Source organism: Neophocaena asiaeorientalis, unplaced genomic scaffold (genome assembly GCF_003031525.2).
Source record: "Neophocaena asiaeorientalis asiaeorientalis breed wild unplaced genomic scaffold, Neophocaena_asiaeorientalis_V1.1 scaffold110, whole genome shotgun sequence".
Taxonomy (NCBI): Eukaryota; Metazoa; Chordata; class Mammalia; order Artiodactyla; family Phocoenidae; genus Neophocaena; species Neophocaena asiaeorientalis.
The window spans coordinates 8,583,914-8,605,189 of NW_020175053.1; the positions used below are offsets into that span (position 1 = coordinate 8,583,914).

Below are 21,276 nucleotides of genomic sequence, written 5' to 3' on the forward strand. Positions count from 1 at the left end.
GCTCTCTCAGTTCACTGTCTTTCTGTCCGTATGTTTGTCCATCCATCATCCATCTATCCATCTATCATTCGTCCATCCATCCATCCATCCATCCATCCATGTATCCATCATCCATCCATCATTTGTCCACCTGTCCAACAATGGTCCCCAAGCACCTGTCTGCCTGGCACTGTTTCACAGGCTGGGATGTGGTATGGGGAGCCCTCTTCCTCTCACCCCCATCTCTCCCTGAAACTTCTCAGGTCAACGCCAACAAGGTCCCCATCCTGGTCAAGTCTGAGGTCCCTTCCCAGTCGCCTGTGTTTTCCCATTCTCTCTGCCTCTGACCCACACTGTGCACTCTGACAACTGCCCAGGGGTCTTGCATCCCTACTTCCAGTCCTGACCTCTCTTTCTGGCTCTGCACATTCTGCCTCCTGAATGCATCTCTGCTTGAATGCCCTCCAGACACCTCAAACTCAACATCCCCATCTAAACTCCTCACAGTTCCCCGAAAACTTGCTGCCCCTCATTGTTCTCACTTCAAGCCAGAGGCCTGGAGTCATCCCAGAATGCTTTCCCCTCATTGAATCACCCTCTGTGTTCTAGGCATCCTACTAAACACAAAATACCCTTAAAATACTCAGAAAAAGAAAAAACACCCAAATCTCACCCTGAGAGTTTATGATGACAAGAATCCTCAAACTTTGACAAATCTGATTGTATCTCCCAATGCAGTTTATCTAAATCAGAAGGTAACCCTTTGCATTGGGACAATAATTTTTTTAATTCAGCGGTGGAACTATTTGTTCATGGTTGTGTTTAAGGTGTGCACATAAGATTTTTGAAACAAAATTTAACAGAACTGCAGTATAAATTCAACACTTATTTCTGATTAAATAAAGCAAATATCCAGACTTTTATTAAGTTAATTATCTAAGGAAACATCCTCAACTTGATAAAGAGTATCTCCCAAAACTTATAGCAACCCTCACATTTAAAGGTAAAACCATCTTAAAGGTCAGGGTTCCCACTCTTACTTTTATTATTCTTCATATTCTACAGATTCGAGCCAATGAAGTGAGATGAGGTGGGGGAAAGAGTGTGTTAGGAAAAATGAGATAAAATTGTTCTTTGCAGATGATGGGCTAGTTTACTTCAACAAACAAACAAAACAAAACCCAAGACAATCAGCTGAAGGACTATTAGAACTAATACAAGAATTAACCAAAATGATTGAACACAAGAGCAATAGGTAACTATTGAGGAGATGAAATTTGGGAAACACTGACAACCTCAATGAAAATTCTATTAAAAGTCCTAGGAATAAACTTAACACAAAATGTGCAAGATTTGCATGGATAAAATATAACACAACTTGACTAATGGACACAACAGCAAAGACATCAATTCCCCTCAAATGAATCCATATACTTCATGAAATTACAAGCACAACATCAAAGGAATAATTTTTGAAAATTAGTGAACTGATTCTGAAGTCCAACAGTAAGAATAATAATGGAGAAGAGACACAAATATTCTGAATGAGAATAATAATGACGGGGTTGTTCTTTACCAGGTACAGAAACACATTGTAAAGCTACAATAATTAAAACAGGGTGGAAAGGATGTGGGAATTGATCATTAGATCAATAGAACCACAGAGAGGATGTGATAAATCCATAATTCAGTATTGGATAAAAGCTATGTTTGTATTCAACAAACATATGATGATTGGCTCTCCATTTGGAAAATATATAAGGTTATATTCCTACCTACGCAAAAATAAACTCCAGGTGAAGTAAAAACAAACACCAAAACAATGAAAATACCTGAATAAAATAGAAAAAAATAGAAATGAATATGCCTTCCCTATGTTTGCCGCAGATCACAGACACTGTAAAGAAAAACCGCCAATCTGACATATAAAAATCAAAAAGGTTTTATGGTGAAAGACCCCACAAACAAAAGGTGTAAAACAGATCAGGGAAAAATATTTACCATGTACATACTTAATAAGGGGTTACTATCCCAAATAGATGGAGAGTTTCTTATAGATCTTTAAGAAAATACAACCAAACGAATGAAAAATAAACCAGGCAAAATTATGACTGGTGAAATTCACAGAAGAAATAAAATCAGTCAATAAAAATATGAAAGAAAAATAAGTTTCACCAACGATCAAATAAACAAACACATTTGTTCTCATTTTTGCTCATCAGACATGCAAAATAAAAAAAGATCCACCCTGTCACATTATTGGCAACAATGGAGAGGGAAAGGCACTGTCATTCACTGTGGTGAGAGTAAGTTGGAACAGACTTTTGGGAGGACCACTGGCATCTCCTATGAAAATTTCAAAGCCTGTTCTCTCTGATCCAGCAATCCCACTTTTAGGTATCTATCCCGTGGAGATACACAGTGTACTTAGTATGGATACACAGCTACACACGTTGGGGGTCTCCATGTAGCATCTCTTGTAATTCACATTTTTAAGTGGAAACAACCTAAATGTTCATTAACAGGAGAATCATTATAGACATGCTGCTTCATCCAAATTTTGAAGTCTTACAAAGCTGTGCGGAGAACATGGGGGATTCATATGGGCTGATACAGAAAATCTCAACAGACTGTTGAAAAAGCTAGTTGCAGGCTAATATACTTCTGTACTTAATCTTTTTTTAAAACACATAGTACTCTGGTATTAAAAATTATTTTTGAAGATAAAAATGAAATATATCTTCTTGTGAACATTTTCATAACTACAGAAAATTATAAAGTAAAAAATTGAAACTAGATGAAATCACACCTGCCAGAGACACACCATTGACATTTTTCTACATTTTCTGACAGGCTTTTGAAAATGCACACATACTTTAAAAACCCAATTTCAGAAATACAATTTTGGAGGTTTGTGCAAGATTCCTTATGATGGATATTCCATGCTGTATTTTGTCACACCCTTTCTGCTGGATTTCTAGGTTATTTCCAGTTTTCTCCCATCATTAATAATGTTGAGTTTCTTGCTTGTAAACCTTTGGTTACATCTTTGGTTGTTCCCCCCACCCTCTGCTCAGGGTGAATTCCTAGAAGTGGAATTACACAATTTAAAGAAATACGCTTTCTTTTATGACTCATTACATATTGCTAAAAAGGGTGGACATTTTAGTCTTTTATAGACAGTTCGTGACTGTGCCCGTTTCTCCCCACCATGATAATGTCACTTTAAATTCAGCTGCCAATTCCATAGGAGATATCGGTACCTGGTCACCATGGACCAGCACCCCCTCCCCATCCCCTTTCCACTGCCCCTTCTCCATCCTCTAATCTGGCCTCACTCACACTGGTCTCCGATCTGGAGCCATTTTTTCAAAACATGAACCTGACTCTGACAGCTCCCCACTTGAATCCTTCAGTGACTCCTCCTGGACCCCAGGATAAAGGATGAGGTGTACAAGACCCCAGCAGTCTGCACCCCGCTCTCCCCGGCTCTGGAGGCTCCCTGTGGGCCTGTGCCACCTTACTGTCCTCCTCGGACCCCCGACCATTCCCTCTGCCTGGAGCGCCCCGTCACGTGTCAGCACCCTGGATCTGTAAGACCAGCTCGGGCATCCCCCCCTCCCATCTTACTGCTCCTAAAATGACCCATGGGTCTGCCCAATGCCTGGACATGACCCCGCTTGGTTCAGGCTTGGCCCCAGTTAAACACTCAGGAATTTAGTTGAGGAGTTGGCCTCCTTGGGGGACAACAAGCCAAACCCTTGCTTCCTTCTCTGGACGCCTTGTAAACTGCCCCTTCTCTTGCACCATTTTCTTAAAACACAGGACATGCTGGTGCCTGTTCAGTCCCGGGATTTCCACAGTCCTGGGACCGTGCCCATGTGTTGTGTGAACTTGGGCAGGTTGCCTCACCTTTCTGGACCTCTATCCCTGTCTGTAAGATGGGGATGATGGCAGGACCTGCCTTGTGGGGCTGCTGCCCCTAAAGTGATTAGTGTCTTCTGGGTACGTCCTGCCCCTGCTGCCCTGTTTCTCCCTGCTCAGAGGTCCAGGGCGAGGCAAGTGAGGCACCAGTCTTGGGCACAAAACTTAAGGGACACCAAAAAAATCCAGTCATTGAGATAAATAATACTTTAATACAATATTAAGAAAAAAATCAATACAAACAAATTCACACTAGACAAAATGTCAACACTTTAAATAAAGCCACTGTCTGCTCAGGCCCCTTCTTTACGGATGATTCTCCCTTCTTGCCCCTCTCTTCTATAGTCATTCACCCCTGCACCCCGTCAAAGGGACCTCCAGTCCCCCTGTACCACAACTCCCTCGGCCTCTTACCTGTCCCACAGTCTCCAGAGGCTGGAGACTTCCCGTGGCTTCCATGTGGGGGGCCATGCTGCCTTCGGGGGCAGCAGGCCATGGGTGCCCATGGCCAGGCCCAGTACTATTAGAGGCCAGGACTGCCTGGGGACAGAGCTTTGACCCCTGGGGTGTTCATGGGCCCACCTGGCCTGACCTGGGCCTCATGTGCCCTCAGGGTCAAAGGCGCCTCGGCCGACCTGCTGGTGTGGGCTCCCTGGAGGGGGATCGGCAGGTGCCCCCAGTTCCCCTCACTGGCAGTGGCCGTCCCAGTGCATCCTGGCCCTCGTGGCCCTGTCCTCTGCCTGGGCCTTTTCTGTCCCTGCCCCCAGCACCTGGCCCCCTTCAGGATCCATGGCTGTTACTCCTGGGGCCTCTCCCAGGGGGGCCTTTGCTAACTGCTCTGCTGTGGTCAGGATCCAGGGCTCAAGGGCTTCACAGCAAAGCCCGCCCACCAGCCCCGTCCCCGGGTCCCTGGGTCGGGCATACCTGCCCTATTCTCCTTCCCTGTTCTGCAACTGCGTCCCTGGGCTGTGGAGCATCTCCCTGGGGCCTGGAGGAGCCGGGGAGGGCAGCCGAGTTCCCGTGGAATAAGAGTCAGTGAGGCCTGAGTGCAGTGGGCTGGGGCTTCTCTTCTGACCAGTCCTCTGGCTTGGTCCCTGCAGCCTTCACTCCGGCCAGTCAAGATCGCCCTTCCTTGGTTGGTTTGGTCAAGCCTGGGTAGTGTCCCTGGTCAACTCCTCACTCAGCTTCTCAGCCAGGCAAGGGCCCTGCGGGAGTGATTCTATACCCCGCGTTCAATGAGAAATGTCAAGTCATGAATGTTGACACCAATCAGACCGAGGTTCCCTCTGGGCCTCAGTTTCCTTATCTGTAAAATAGGGGCAGTTCCTTTGCCGTAGGAAGGCCTTGAGGATCAGTGTGATCACGTGTCTGCTTAGGTTGGGGTCCGTTTTGAAGCCCAGGAAGATAACACATGATACAGTGATGAGAGGGGTGCTGTTTATCCAGTGCTGACAACTGGGCCGGCTCCCTGCTGAGCTGAGATTTTGTTTTTTCTCCCCTGTTTGAAGACGAAGAAATTGATGTTCAAGCAGCTTCCTTACTTTCCTGATGCCACACCGTCAAGAGGCCTGGCCCTCACACAGCTCCAGGGCATGCCCCTCCCTCTAGGTCCTGGTGCTGTCAGGCTGCTGGGTATAGGAAGAACTCCAAGTGGCAGCTTGCAAGTTTCCACTCGTCACAGCCAGCACCTACCCTCTGGCTTTCCAGTTGCTCTCTGGCCACAGGAGCCCTAATACCTATGTCAACTTAAGTCCAGCTCTGCAGCCCTCCCAATCTTCTGTTTCAGCAAATCTGAAAGAGGCCTCCCAGGGATGGACCCCAAAGTGACTTTCCTGGGAGGGCCCTTTCAGAGGTGTCTGGCCCGTGATTTTTTTTTTTGTGGTACGCAGGCCCCCCACTGCTGCAGCCTCTCCCGTTGCGGAGCACAGGCTCCAGACGCGCAGGCTCAGCGGCCATGGCTCACGGGCCCAGCCCCTCCGCGGCATGTGGGATCTTCCCGGACCGGGGCACGAACCCGTGTCCCCTGCATCGGCAGGCGGACTCTCAACCACTGCGCCACCAGGGAAGCCCTGGCCCATGTTTTGAGGCCGATGCTCCTTAACTTTCCTGCTACATCTGGTGAAAATCAGTCCAGCCTGTTCCATGGGATGCGTTAACAGGCACACAGCTTGGGACTTCATTTTCTTCATATAGATAAGGGTCTCTGGGAGACGATGTCCACGGATCTCTGTATTTCTGCACGTCTCACGAGCAAAGGAACGGATTGCCTTTGTTTGGGATCGTCTTTTCGAGTATGTGTGTGCAATGAATGACCCTGGAGGGTAGAGATAGCGTCTCCCTCTGGAGCAAAACATGCTTACTGTCCGGCAGAAAAGATTTGAGGTCCCCAGCATGGATGTGCAGGTGTCTCCTGGCCCCTTTGCATCTCCCTGTGGGGCTCAGAGAACCAGTGCAGGGTGATGCCGATATGCCGGCTGCCTCTCTTGCTGGGAGTAACATGCTGGCCTTTGTCTCCAACCCAGCATCTTGTGTCCGCCAGCATCTGTGCAACTGCGGCAGGCTCACTTTTTAGCTTGTGGGCGGGAACAAATCCCAGACCCTCCACAGCTCTTGATAATGACGGTTGTGATGGGGGAAGGAGGGAAGGAAGGTGATGATGGTGATCAAAACCTCACAGTTTGACCAAACTCATAAAGCAGCTTTGGAGGAACCCCAGGCTGCCGGGCCGGGTGCTGAGGGCTGGACTATACAGCACACACAGACAGATCCCTGTCCTTGGACATGGGCCAGGCATTGAAGAGTAACGGGGTGTGGGTGCCCTACCAGCCATCATGCAGGATATGGGGGAGCCCCTGGGAGGCCCTGATTCAGTCCAGCTTCTCCCCATTGTGGTGCTTGGTCCACTCCAGCATGGGACCTGGGCCCCTTGCACCTTGGGGGCTGCGTTGCCCCTGCCCCAGAGTCCAGGTTGAATCTGCTCCCTCCCCGCACCCCTGTGTGGGTGTGACACTCACCCACTGCCCGGAGCCCAAAAGCTGTGGTTCCCCCCACCCACTGGGGACAGCCCCAGATTTCGGGGAGAAAAAGGGGCTGTCCCTGAACTCGGTGATTCCAGTTGTGCCCCATCCTCCACCCTGTACCTGCCACGGCCTCTGGGCAGCCGCCACCGCAGACCACATCCTCCTGTGGTGGCCATGGTTGGAAATTCTGGTCTGGCTGGACGCTGGGGACCCTCGGGGGATGGGCAGGGCCTTCCCAGCTGGTGCAGCTGCAGCTCTGGCCGCCCAGACTTTCCCCACCCCCTCCCTGGACCAAGAATGGCCGAGGGCTGGATTCAGGCTGAGCCAGAGAGGTCTGGGTCCAGCTGTCCTGCTCAGCAGATCCCCTACTCAGGGTCCCTGGCTCCTCTGTGCCCCGCCCCCACCCATCTCCCCTGGAGTGGAGGGGTGTGTCATGCCCAGTCACTTCTGCCCTGCTCCCGTGTCAGGGGCACCCCCTGCCTCCTGCTGGTCAGCCCCCTGCCCATTCTCCATCCCACAGGCCCCAGACACCTGCCTATAGTCACAGTGGAGTCTTCTCTCCCAGGCCTAGGTCTCCCCAGCTCCCCACTCCCCACCATCCCCAAAACTTAAGCGGCTGGTCCTTCTCTTAACATCTTCAGTGTTTTACTCTTGGGGCCTGGAGGGTCTGAGGCAGAGGGGGACAAAGTGTCCATCTGGAGATATGACAAAGTTTCTGGAATCAGGATCTGGCTCTGTGGTTCCTGAGCCCCCTCTGAAGGGTGCCCGGGGAACCCTGAAGATCCCAGCTCCTCTGGCGATCCTGGGGGTACAGCCCCCTACCTGCACTGTCCTCCAGCAAATAGGGAGAGAATCCTGCTGCTTCTGGAGACGCCACAGACTCACCGACCTGGTAGCTTCTATGGATGAAGAAACTGAAGCACAGAGAGGGAGAGTTTCTTTCCTAAGACACACAGCTACTTGGTGTAAAGACCGTGTCCTGGGACTTACCAGTACCAGCCGGAGACCTGGGAGGACCAGCCTTTTTGGACATGGTGGTGGGACCCAGCCTGGAACTGGGGGCTTTGGAAAATTTCCATGCTTTAACCTCTAACTCTCCCAGTCCAGCCACCGGGGATGCAGCCCGAGGGGGAGGGCCCGGTACAGGGCAGCAGAAACCAGCTGTCAAGGGAGGCAACGCCCAGAAAATGTGGCTCGCGGGAGGCGTGAGACCTGAGGGTGGGGGCGGGGGGTTCCCGTGAGGGGGAGGAGGGGTGCAGGGGCTGGACTCTGTTCTTCATCTTCCTGGAGTCCCGGCTTGTCCTGGGGTGGGGGTGCTTAAGGTGAGTCACACCAGTGCATGGTCAGATCCTCATTTTACTTACTGTTTCAGTGCTTTACTCATATGGATTTGGGGGGGCTTTAATTTCAATTTTTAAAAATATTGCATTAAGTATTATTTATCTTTTTTTTTTTTTTTTTAATTTGGCCGTGCCATGGAGCTTATGGGATCTTAGTTCCCCAGCCAGGGATTGAACCAGTGACCTCGTCAGTGAAAGCATGCGGTCTTAACCACTGGACCTCCAGGGAATTCCCAAAATATTATTTTTCTTGATTACTGAGTTTTGGGGCACTTCCTTAAATTTCTCAGACAAGGAGGGTGTCTTACTCATCTCACTCTAGTCTTGGCTGTGTCTGGAACTTGGGAGAAACTAGTTACCTCCAGCTCAAGGAACTGCTTTTTGCAGGGTCTGCCCAACCCTTCCCTGTGCTGGAGTGGGCATGGCCAGTGCCCAGCAGGTCCTGCCCCACCTGACCAGGTGGGTTTATATTTGTAGGGCAGAACCTGTTTTCCAGGTCCTTTCCAAAGGCTTGGACTGACACCTGGGAGGGGTACACTCCCACGGTGAGGAGACCCCACTTTGGCAGGTGGTGGCTTTGTAGCAGCCATTGGTCCTTTAACTGTTCCACCAGCAGCTATCAGCCGGGTGAATCCTCTTGGGACCCTGGGAGGGTGGTCCAGACTTACACATTCTCACATCCTTGTTCCATTCATAGGAAATGCTTCCGTCCTGATGGCTAACAAGACTAATGTGATTTATATTCGATTCTTACTTCATTCTTACTAAAAGCCAAACCGCTAAATACTCTGACATTTATTTCTCACATGGTGTCCAATAGTATCTGTGGCTAATTAAATAACGACAAATAGCCTTGTGACTTACCTTGTTTTTAAAAAGTTATAAATGTAGATAAGTGAACGCAGAAGATCTACATCATTTTAATGTTGATCTCACCAGATACATCTTTTGATTAAAAGTGATTTATGATGTTCCTCAAAATGCCCACTAACACGTTTACTTGTATTGACAAATACAGTGGGAAGGCTTCTAACAGGACTTCGTCCGAATAGTACATTTGGCAGTGAGGACTGGCTGTGCAAATTAGATCACTCGGTCAGACTCTTCCATAGATTAAATGATTCAAGTCAGCAGCCTCAGGTTTTGGAGGAAGCGTATACTCAAAACACATGATAAGATGCAAGTATTTTTCTCAAAAGATATCATATTGGCAAAGCTGCACTAAGATGATATTTAAATTTTCCCCAATCTTTATATCTTCTTACACAAGGGGCCTCTTAAGTAAAGGAGTAATACATTTAACTAGTAAGTTCTGCTCAAGCCTTCTCGGTGTTTATCCCCGAGAAAATGAATGACAAGTGGCCGGGTGACACCTCTCTGAGGGTGGTTCCCCGAAAAGCTGACTCTGGGATGGAGCCGGCTTGCAGGCTCTCCCAGTATGTGAGGCAATGAGCCCTCATCCCTGAGGGGTCTGGAGGTGCATCGAACTGCCTCCCACACGAGTCCTCTTGAAGTCGGGTGGTGTCCGTCCAATCCTTTGCTTTCCACAAAATTACAAGAGTATGAAACGGAGCTGTCAGCTGATAAATCATTTAGAGAAACTATTTTTGACCATCAACCAAGAACGATTTTTGGCGTATAACTAGGAAGGAGTTCATATCAGGCAGTGACACTGTATTACAAGACTCCTATTGATGGACCAAAGTTTCTCTGTTTCATATAGAAACGCAAGCCAGGACAGCTTTGTTGCTGGACTTACTTCATTCTAGAGGTAAATTATATTAATTGATGGATCCACGAATCAACACTAGTTAATAGTTATTTATGAAAATGTCAATGCATTTATGTTGTTTTGATCAAACTCTGCTGCTAATAATTAGGATATAACAATGTGGGAGAAACCTTTTAGCGCTTAAAATCACGGGAAATGAAACAAATTCAAAAATTTTAAATGAATGTACATTATTATGACAGAGATGTATGACAGGATAATGAATGAGATTTTCAGGTATGAAAATGTATGAGCAGACCAAATGTAGTAAAGGATGTGGAATGGAAACAAGTCTAAGCAGAAGGAAAGATGGATGTTATAGAAGAATTTTAAGGACAGTGGATATCAAATCATGACGATTTTTAGACTCCGATGAATATATGTAAAGAAGTGATGTGAACATTTTGCAATCTTCTGATGACAATTTTCAGATGTCAAATTACAAAGGAACAGGCATCGCGGGGAAGCCCAGTTCTTAGAGGATTGTGGGCAATGGTGTTGAGGGCCCGCCTCAGGGTGTTGCAGGGAGGCCCTGGGTCTCAGTGCAGGACGATCAGGCACAAGTGACGAGAATGACCTCCGTGGGTCAGGGGCCACCAGCAGCCACCAGGCGCCGGAAGCTTTCCTTCCTGTATCTGGAATCTTCCCCCCACTCCTGAGAGAAGCCAGTGGAGAAGCTGAGCCTGGAGAGGGGACACGGCTGTCCTAGGACACAGCTGGCAAGGGGAACCCTCTGGCTCAAGGGTGCTGACGACAGTCTCCATGACTCAGGACCGAATCCCCACTCGCCATTTCTCAGCAGGATAAACAGAGGTCCTGAGAGCACAGAGGACACCGGAGCCTCAGGCCTGCCCTCCAGCTGCTCCGAGGCGGGTGGAGTGAGCGCCGAGCCAGGCAGGGAGGTCAGGATCTCACTTTCCCATCTGCCTGTGTCACCGTGAGTCTCTGCCAGCTGCTCCTACTGCCATCAGCTACTGCACAGTAATAGTCGCCCTTGTCCTCGGCCTGGGCTCCGCTGAGGGTCAGGCTGGCTGTGTTCCCTGAGCTGAATCCTGAGAACCGGTAAGGGATGCCAGAGGGCCTCTCGTTATCATGATAGATGACCAGCACTGGGGCCTGGCCCGGCTTCTGCTGGTACCAGTAAGCACTTTTACTTCCAATGTTGTTTCCCCCCACACGTGATCCTGGTCATCTGTCCCAGGGGCACCGACACCGAGGGCGAATGAGTCAGTTCATAAGAGGACACAATGCCTGCAGGAGAGAAAAGGACAGGTGGGCTGGAGGTGAAGAACCCATGTCCAGAGACCCCCACCTGCCTGGCCTGGACTAAGCTCCAAAGATTCTCTGGGCCCCGAGGGCGCCCCCTCCCGTCAGTCTCAGCCGCAGGGGCCCATGGGCCTGGCTGGTGGATGGAGCCTCACTTTCTCTGGCAGGCGCAGCGCCTCGGGGCTCACACACAGCAGTGAGCACAGTGGGGAGATTTCAGCCCCTCCAGCCCCTCATCCTGCAGCAGGGCCAGGAGTCTCCTGTCCCCACGGGCAGCGCCCTGCTGAGCTCAGAGTCAGGGCCAGGTCTGTCCCCGAGCCCTGGGCCAGGGGTGGGCGGAGCCTGGGGGCAGCACCTGTGCAGTGAGCCAGGAGGCCGAGGAGGAGGGGGTCCAGGCCATGGTGGAGGCACCCTGAGTCTGCTCCCCGAGGCCTAGGCTGGGCAGGGTGGCTCCCAGGCCTCTCTTATCCCCTTGCTGGAGAGAGAGCTGCCGGGGGTGCAAATCAGCCGGGCCCAGGGGGTCTGCCTGGAGAGCTCTGTGGTTTCAGAGAAGGGCTCAGCCCCCAGGGACACGGAGAGGGAGGGGTGGCCCCAGCAGACCCCGCCTCGGCCTGGGGGATCCTCCTCCACCTGCTGTCCCGTAGTCTGGGGGTGACATCTCCACTCCAGTCTGAGTCCTGGCCTCACTCCTGGACGGGCCTGGCCACTGAGAGCTCAGAGGTGGGTCTGTATTCTCTGAACTCATTCCATGGGCGACACTAAGAGGCTTAGACTGTACAGGATTCTCCCCCCCATCACAGCTCCTGGGCCCAAGACTGAATAAAATTCACGGTTTGACAAAGCACATGGAGTGTTCCAGGCCATTGCGGTGCTGTGTCTACCCTGGGCTGGGGGCTCCCGGGGCTGTAGTGTCCCCATCGTGCCTCAGGGGCAGGAACAGACAAGGGGCTAAAAGAAATGTTTGCTCTGTGAGAGAATGAGAGGGGGCTTCAGGGTTTAATAACTCTGCAAGGGAATGTCAGTCCTAATCCATTTCCCTTCAGTTGCTGGGAAAATATATATGTCATAAACATCACAATTACGGAAAGCTGATTGAGTGACTGCTGTGTGTCAGACACTGGGAAACAGGAAGTGTGGAAATTTCTGGTTCCCCCCCTTCCCTGTAAGGGGTAAGTGGAGGGACAGGTAGGGGGCAGTGGGAGAGCTTCCAGGGAGTAGGAGCAGCTGTGTCTGGAGGACGGGGCCTCCGAGTACAGGGAAGGGAGTGGCAACGTGGTCACAGGGAGGATGAGCGTTTCTGGACAGCGGTGGCTTTTTAGCAGTATTAGGTGTGCTGGCAGTGGGTGTGGGGCAAGGAAACAGGCACCGTCTCCAAGAGCAGGACTTGGGACACACGGAGACAGAAACATGTACTTGAGAGTGAAGGTGACACTGTAGAAACGGAAGGACACTTGTCATCAGGTGTGAGGTCCTGGTTACTTCTTCCCCTGTACTGGAGCCCTGATGCCCAGGACACCCCTCCTCCAGGTGGCTCTGCAGGGCTACCTCTGCTGCCCCCTGGTGGCTGCTCCACACTGGAGGCGGAGACTCAGTTCTAGGTGTAGATTTCAGAGCCCACTGCTCAGGTGGTGATTTCCCTGATCCAGGGATGGTGACCCCAATCAGGATTTACTCCCCCTCCATGGCTCTGTCTGCCTCACGTCCTGGCACGAGGGGCTGAGATTACCCGTGAAGGTATGAACAGGCTCATCTGGAAGAGGAGGGGGCTGGGCTCACGGAGGCATCCCTGCTCCTGTCTGTGGCGTGGTGGGAGGTCACGCAGGTGGGATGGGCAGTTGGGGACACCTCCCTCAGGGGGTGACTCTTATTGGTGCCAGCTTTGGGTATGGGCCTGATGCGGGGTGGCGGCTACAGTTCCAAAGGCACGGTTAGGACCACACCTACTGGGAAATGTTCATTCAGACCCACTTTGGGCTGGCACATTCCCTCCAGGGAATTCAGCATGAACAGGACACAGTCCCTGCTTGAAGGGTGTTTCCATCCTGTGTGGGGGGCAGTGCAGGGGACACAGTGGCTTTGCACACCTGGCAGAGAATCTCCACCACGGTCACCTACACATTGCCTGCAGTGTTTATTTAAAAGCCAAACACTTGCTTCTTTCAGGTCTCTGGCTATCAGGTTTGACCAGGTGGCCCAGCACTGTTCTATGGGATGTAAGGGTCAGTTGGCTGGAGTTTATCTTGGGGAACTCTTGCTCTTGTAAAGGAAAGAAATAGCAGGAATTGACGCAGATCCTTTCCTCTTGAACATGGTGTGATAGCTGGAGCTGCAGCAGCCATCCTGAGGTCTGTCATCCACAAGAATGAAAGCAAGGCCAACATATAGGGACAAGGGACCTGGATGCTGGCAAGATCTTGGGTCCCACGTGGAATCTGTGATCACCCAGAGAACTTATCTTGGTGAGACTACAATAGTTCCCGCCTGTTCATGCCTCTGCTTTTCATCAGTGAGTCCTGAAATTAAAAAGAAAAAAATGTATTCCGACCAAGCAGGAAAAGTCTGAGCACAAATGCATCAGTTAACGAAACTAGTGATGGGGAAAGAACCCCATTGTGGTGCGTGCTGTGGGGATAATTAATCCAGAGAAGAGACAGACAATGACAGGCAGGCTGTCCTGTAATCAGAGGCTGGGGGCCTCTCCAAAGGGATAACTCTGGAGCTGCCCTCAGGACTGGGGTGAACCAAGTAGTAAGAAGTGAGTGTGGGAAGGGCTGAGACTTGGCCAGTGGGGAGGAGTCGGGTGTGTTGGAGGATCTAAAAGGACAGGGCAAACTTGAGGGATCTGGGATGTAAACCCAGCTCAGGGCCAGTGTAATATGTTCTCTGAGTTAAGAATTTGAGGGGTAGAAGTGACATGTGTTCAGGTGGAGCAAAGGGGATTCACACGTAATAAATCCGGGTCTTTGCAGCTGCTTAGCACAGGCTGGAGCCCAGGGAGCAGGAACAGGATTGACACAGGTGGGTTGAGACAAACCCCTCGGCCTTCCCTACTTTACCTGAGGGCTGAAGACCTTCGGGGGGGTTACTAGTGCCTCTCCCCTGCCAAGTATCCACCATGCAGCCGTGCTGGGGCTTTAGCTGCTGCATGTGCCTCTGGTCCTGAGCCCTGTCTACTGTCCCGTGTGGCTGACCAGTCACTGTCTTCCATAAATGTCTGCAGATTTGCTTCTGTGACTGGGAGCCCAGGACTCGAGGAGCTCACTTGACAGGGAAAGGCAGAGGCTGAGAGAGGGAATGACAACGCCAAGGTCACTTGGGGGCTAGAGAGAAGAGAGATGTCTTAATTCCTAAATAATAGCCTCTTCTGAGTGTTCTAGAACCAGACTGGGCCAGGAGGGGGCTGTGGGAAATTCTCAGCCCGAATTGTAGATTCTTCCTGTCAGTTCTCCCCACTGCCTCTGGGGGCGCTGCTGCACCTCCCCTGGGGCCGTCTGACACCTGGGAGGCTGACAGCGCCCTGCTCCCGGTGGGGCTGAACAGAAAGCCCAAGAACAACACACTCCAGATTCAAAGCAACGACAGCAGCCTTTTCATGATCTCTCCTCTGGAGGAATCCTGGAATTACTGCTTAGGTCTTAGGGATTCGGTGCATAAAGTATCATCTGTTGCTGGTTCATGGTCCATTAGTGTGACAAGTTAATTGTACATTTAATAATCTGTAATTGTCAATACTTTTTGAACGTAATTTTTTCCCATGTGGTTTCCATCCTCCAAATTAGACATCCACCCTCATGCAAGACAGGAGTGCACTTGGAGGAAACTTTTGGCTTTTCTTTTAAAAAAAATCCACAGGTGGCATTTTAATATTTCTAATGTGGACCTTTCCCCTGGAGAATCTAGAATTCTGTGTGAAGCAGGAGATCTATGTGCCATTGTTCAGGTTGTCACATGTTTGTTTAAGCATTTTCCAGGGAAATGGTCTTTGGGTGTAAATTCACTGTTTTCCAAGGTCACCCAGAAATTTCCTCATTGTACGTCTACGAGTTTGGACACTGGCTTTTTTTGTGAGGAAAGCCATGCATTGTAGGATGTCAAGGTTTTATTTCTTTACAAGAAGGAGAAACATATCCAGCCAACTGATGGGTCAATAGCTGTGCAAAAATCAACCCAGTTCCTCCCTGGATCCTGTTTCAGATGAAGACTGAGGCTTTGGTATAATGGGGGTGTCTACTGTGAAACTGGGGCCCTACTTTGAAACAGAACAGATGTTCTTGGTGGTCCCCATCACTTACAACACCTAATCATAGGACAGCATGATAGTGGTGAGTTTTCAGTCATCACTTTGGATAGAGAAATCGTTTTTTGCCAGTTTCTTTCACAAACATTCTCACCATAGCTTATTGGCCTCCAATGCACAGTTTTATAAAAATTCAAGGACAATCAGATCTAACTGGGGATTTTGAAGAGCACACTGTGGATTTAGGCAGGAAAACAGAGACTTGGGGGTATATATAACCTCCTCGGGACCCTGTGAACATGTTGGGAACAGCTGGCCAACTTAGATCGGGTTCCCTGGAAGCTGATTCTGAGATGTTAAGTGCATGTCCTGGAAATCTGGAAGGAGATGAGGAGGGGAGACTGGGCAGAGGGGAGGGGACCCGGGATTTGGTCACACAAATGAGGACTCGGGGTTCTGCAGGAGAGTTAAAGCTGGTCCATTCGGGTCGTCCTAAACTGAATCAGAGCCTGGGGATGGTGGCCTCAGGCATCATGCACCTGACCCTCTCTGACCAGGGGGATAAACCGGGGTGGGGGGCCATTTTCTGCACCAACAGCATTTCCCAGTGAGGGCACCGCTGTGAGTTTTCACAGGCTGCCAGCAGCCGTGGATGAGTAGACGAGGCCAGAAGAGAGAAGGAGGTAGATGCTAGAATGCCCACTGCTCTGGCGTGTTCTATTCAGAATCCCAGCTGCCATGGGAGCCTGGGGCTTCAGCATCAGATGGGATAGGACATTCTGTGGTCAAATCCTAGACAGTTGGGCCAAGAGGGGCCCAGGGACCACGATATGGAAATGTGGGGAAAACTATCACTGGAGGGACGTGTCCCTCTGTCTGTCCTTCCATACAGGGCCTCTGTCCGAAGTTCCCGACCTGGCCAGACAGCACTAAGACAGCCTGGTCCTGCCAGCCATAATCCATCCCTGAGCCCCCTGTGCAGAGCCTGCTTGGAGGGCTGGGAAGAGGGGCAGCCTGGGGGTCTCAGATCTGGGGGAACTGGGCCAGACCTGTCACTGTTCTTCCACAGTCCTCCTGGGGGCTGGAGGAGAGTGAGAGCCAGACGGGGAGGGGGTTTGTGTCTCACTTCCCCGTCTGCCTGTGTCACTGTGAAGATAATCACTGCTGTCAGCTGACCCACAGTAATAGTCAGCCTCGTCCTCGGCCTGGGCCCTGCTGATGGTCAGGGTGGCAATTTTGTCTGAGCTGGAACCAGAGAATCGGTCAGGGATCCCTGAGGCCAGGTTGCTGTCCTTATAAATGAGCAGCACAGGGGCCTGGCCTGGCTTCTGCTGGTACCATTGAACATAATAGCTTCCTAAGCTGTCTCCCTGGCAGGTGATCCTGGCTGTCTGTCCCAAGGACACGGACACCGCAGGTGGCTGAGTCAGCTCAGAAGAGGCCACAGAACCTGCAAGAGAGGAGAGGAGAGTGAGGGTGAGGAAGAGGGTCTCATCCCTGTAGCCTCATGCCCCCTGCGGCAGCTCCTGTGCTGAGCTGAAGTTCTGGACCGGGCTGAGCTCTGGTCACTTTTCGGGCTGAGCCTGGGGGCAGCACCTGTGCAGAGAGCGAGGAGGGGGAGCAGGAGACGGGTCCAGGCCATGGTGGGGACGCCCGAGCTCTGCCTCTGAGCTCACAGCTGGGGTGGGGCCTCTGGGCCTCTCTTATGCTCAGAAGGGGTGTCTTCATGCAAATCTCCTTCCTGCCACCTTTGGCCTTGTGACCAGCTCCCTGCTGAGCAGAGAACAGCTGGGATCCAAGGAGGAGTTAAACTGGCACCTGAGTTCCAGGCCTGAGCCCAGGTCCCCAGAACTCTCTGGTGCTGAGTGAGAAAGGCTGCCCCTGCCCCAGCGTGTGCACACACCTCTCAGTCCGATCCTGGGCTCCCCTCTGGGCCTTGGGGACACACAAGCGTCCTCTCTGGGGATGAGGTTATCGTGTGGTGGGCTGGACAGTGCTGGAAGCTGGCACTGCGGGGACCACGGTCATGCTGCTGCGAGAGCCCAGAATCCCAGCAGCAGACACAGTGACCCTGGTCAGGTACGTCTGGCAGAGGTTTTATTCTATTTCCTTAAAGTTTTTTAATTTTTATTTTTCGAAGCATAGTGGATTTACACTGTTGTTTTAGTTTTAGGTGCACAGCAAAGTGATTCAAATCAACATATACATTCTTTTTCATTTTATGTTTAAGAAAAAAAGGAAAATTGTCTTCCTTATCTAGACCTAGGCAACAATTCTTGGACTTGACAATACATGCATGATTTGTGAAAGGAAGAAGATAAATTGAAATACAGTAAATTGAAAAGCATTTTTCTATAAAAGTCCTTTTTATGGAGTTGAAAAATCCAGTAAAATGGGAGAAAATACTTTCCACTCACATATTCATCCAAAAACTTGTATATACATTTAAAAATGTGTCAAAACTAATCAATAAACAAAACAACTAAAATCCAAGTGGAATTTGGGAAATGATGTGAACAGACATTTTTTCGGGAATGTACAGATGTCAGATGAGCACATGGGAAGATGGTCCCCATGAGTCATTAGGGGAATGTCAATCACACCCTAAAGAGTTGCCGCTACACACCAGTCAGAATGGAGCAGATGGGCTAAAGTAAAAAACAGTGGCAGAACCAATGCTGGCTGCGCAGAAGAGGGCCTGGTGGCTCAGGTGTTGCTGGTAGGACTATAAAGTGGCACAGCCACCCTAGAAAACAGCTTTGCAGCTACTGTGAAACTGAACATGCAATTACTGTACAATCTAGGAATTGTACCCTTGGGATTTTATTTCAGAGAAATGAAGACTAATGCTCCCATAAACACCTACACACAAGTGTTCCCAGCTCCTGTCTTAGTCAGCTCAGGCAGCCATGGAAAAATACCACCCATATGTTGCTAAAACACCACAAATTTCTTTACCAAGGTTCTGGAGGTCAGAAGTCCGTGATCAAGATGCCCTAATATTGTTTTTAGTGCAAGCTCTCTCCCGGCTCCCTGAAGGCACTTTCTGGCTCTGTCCTTAGATGGTCTGTCTCAGTGGCTCACTCGGGGTTGGGGGTGTGTTTCTGGTCTCTTCTTATAAGGTCACTAATCCTATGTCCACAGGTGTGGACCAACCTGGGAGGAGATACCGTCCTCCACCCTGTTCATCAGTCACTTTCACAGACAGGATGACAGTTCTCACCCAGACCCTGACCCTATTATGACCTTGACCAGAGAGATGCCCTCGAATGGGTGTCCATCTCCCTGTGATCGAGTCCGTAGGGGCAGACCCCTCCCTGGTGGGTCGCCATCTAAGCACAGCGGGGTATGGTCTCATCGTCTTCCCTTTTCCATCCTTGTCCTCACATCGTGCCGTCTGTCCCTCTGTGTGTCCGTCACAGGCTCCTGTTCTTAGCAGCACAGGCCCCGGGGCGTGTGGATGTGGTGGGACCCGCATGGGAGGTGGTTTACTCACTGCCATCCTCCTGGCTCCCTTTCGTACAGTGTAAGGGGGGCAGGACACTCCCCACTAGAGGGACCTGCAGAAGGCCTTGTTTGGGACAAAGTCACAGCACACCCTTGGAGAGAACAACCCTTTCCGGGATGGGGTGACAGGAGAGGGCCCTGTGTCCCCTGTGAGTCTCAGCAGAGTCGGGGACAGAGGTCACTGCAGCATGGAGCTCTGATGTCCTGTCCAGTCCTGCCCCCAGCCCCCAGTCCATCCCTCCACGGAAGACCAGCCACCTCCTCCCCTCCTGCCCCTGTGGAGTCCTCCAGAACACGGGCAGCTCCTGGACTTTGCCTCTCAGGCCTCAGTCACTGGGGGTCCGACTGGGGTAAGGGGACCATATTCTCCAGCTCAGCATCCCCGTTCCCCATCCCTGCTGCTGTCCCAGTGGACGTGGTGCTGGCCGGTCCTTAGAACGTCCTGTGGGTGAATGGGGAGCCATTCTTGGCACCAAAGCTGAGACCCATCCCCAGCAGGAGAAGCCTGGCCTAGCTCCAAGTCTGTACTGCCACAGACACCCTCACCGCCTCATGACTCCCTAAGGACCCAGCTCTGCACCCACCATGGGATCAAGGTTCCCATCCTCCCTCCCCAGAGGCCCAGTGCTTCCTGCTGAGCCCTCAGTCCTGGCCAGGGGCCTGCTCTGCACCTGGGGCACCCAAGTCAGGACACTTGGTACCATGACCTGCATGTCGCCTCTGGACACCAAGATCCATGTTCCTTCCCTGAGAGACTTGGAGCACAGGGCCTGGGGGCTACTGGGGACAGGGTCATCTCAGCTGAGCCCTTTCCCAGTGTCCTGTTCCGCCCTGGGCTGGGCTGGTCTCTCCCAGCATTGCCCACACAGGCCTGTGAGGAGGACCCAGAATCCCACCTCGTCAAAACCACCTAAATTTTAACGTGTGTCTGCCTCTCCCTGGGGGTGACTCGTGGAGAGGTTAGGGGTGAGGGGCTTGCAAGGGGAAGACTCAAAGGTCAGGACTCCGGGGACAGACAGGGAGCAGCTCACCCTGGTGCCGTGGGACGGAGGGCATGGGAGGGAGGTTTTGGCCTCACTTCCCCTTTGCTTGTGTCTCTGTGGTATCCAACTTGGCCATCAGTTTTATAGTTGACACCACAGATATACTCAGTCTCGTCCTCAGACTGGATGTTGGCGATGGTCAGGTAGCGGTCAGCCCCAGAGCTGGAGCCTGAGAAGCGGTCGGGGATCCCATCCCCCTTGGTGACGCTTCCGTCACTGGTCAGCTTCATCAGATACCTGGGGGCCTGCCCTACTCTCTGTTGATACCACTCAATGTAGTATGTGCTGTGCTCACTGCTCAGGGTGCAGGTGAGCTTGGCCGAGCCTCCCAGGGAAGAAGATGCAGACGGGGTCTGGGTCAGCACAGGCACAGCACAGAGACTTGCAGACAGAAATGCAAGGGTTGGCTGACGGCACTGACACTGGGCAGGTGACCCTCAGGACTGTGCTGGAGGGAGGGGCTGGGAGGCCCCCGCGTCCCTGGGCCACTCTGACCTGTGTTGAACAGGAGGGGCAGGAGGTAGAAGGGCACCCAGGTCATGGTCGGAGGTCCTTCTGCGAGCTCTGCACTGAGGCTGCCCAGCTGGACTGGCCTCTCCAGGTCTCTGTCTTATCCTCTCCCCTTGCAGCTCGAAAAGGGAGGAGCATGAATGCAAATCTACTCCTCCCTGCCCATCCTGTGTCTCAGCTCCTGGCTGAGCCCTGAGCCCAGAGGCCTCACGCTGGGGACTCCCTGGGGTCAGAAGAAGGGCCACGTGTGGGTTTCAGAGAGACATTTACTCTCCTCAAGAGAGGTGTCTTCAAGGAAGCGTCAGTCATGCCCTTTGCACTTGAGCCCTTCCCAGGGGACGTGGACCTACGAGGGTCCCAGCCAGGACCACAGTGCCCCTTGGTGCCCCCAGGATGGACGTCTTCCTACACATGTAGCTACTTTAATAGAATGACAACTTTTGAGCCCCCAGTATATGCCAGACCCTTGGTGAGTTTCCTGCAGCACCTCACCGGGCACCAAATAATCCCACAGCGCCCTCTGCTGAAGGCACAACCTCTCCCCAGTCTAATGAGGAGGAGTAACCACTGGGAGGGTAAATGATTTTCCCAGATTCCCCCAGACAGGGATGCATGGGTCAAGATTCCATCCAAGGGACTGAGTTCAGAGCCTGACCTTTCAGCCCCTCCCCCTCCCCCC

General features: G+C 51.4%; 3 gene segments (V, D, J or C); all 3 read right to left on the reverse strand.

The window, feature by feature from the left end:
• Positions 1 to 10,937: 10,937 nt before the first annotated feature.
• On the reverse strand, positions 10,938 to 11,700 carry LOC112412167 (immunoglobulin lambda variable 3-9-like). The segment is given in 2 exon segments: positions 10,938 to 11,285; positions 11,656 to 11,700. Coding segments are annotated over 2 exon segments (393 nt in total).
• Positions 11,701 to 16,589: 4,889 nt separating this feature from the next.
• LOC112412168 (immunoglobulin lambda variable 3-19-like) lies at positions 16,590 to 17,196 on the reverse strand. The segment is given in 2 exon segments: positions 16,590 to 16,987; positions 17,134 to 17,196. Coding segments are annotated over 2 exon segments (444 nt in total).
• Positions 17,197 to 20,071: 2,875 nt separating this feature from the next.
• Positions 20,072 to 21,276, reverse strand: part of LOC112412169 (Ig lambda-1 chain V regions MOPC 104E/RPC20/J558/S104-like) — a 4,586-nt gene continuing 3,381 nt past the window's right edge. Inside the window, 1 exon segment of the V gene segment in view lies at positions 20,072 to 20,412. Within this exon segment, the coding sequence occupies positions 20,072 to 20,412 (341 nt within the window).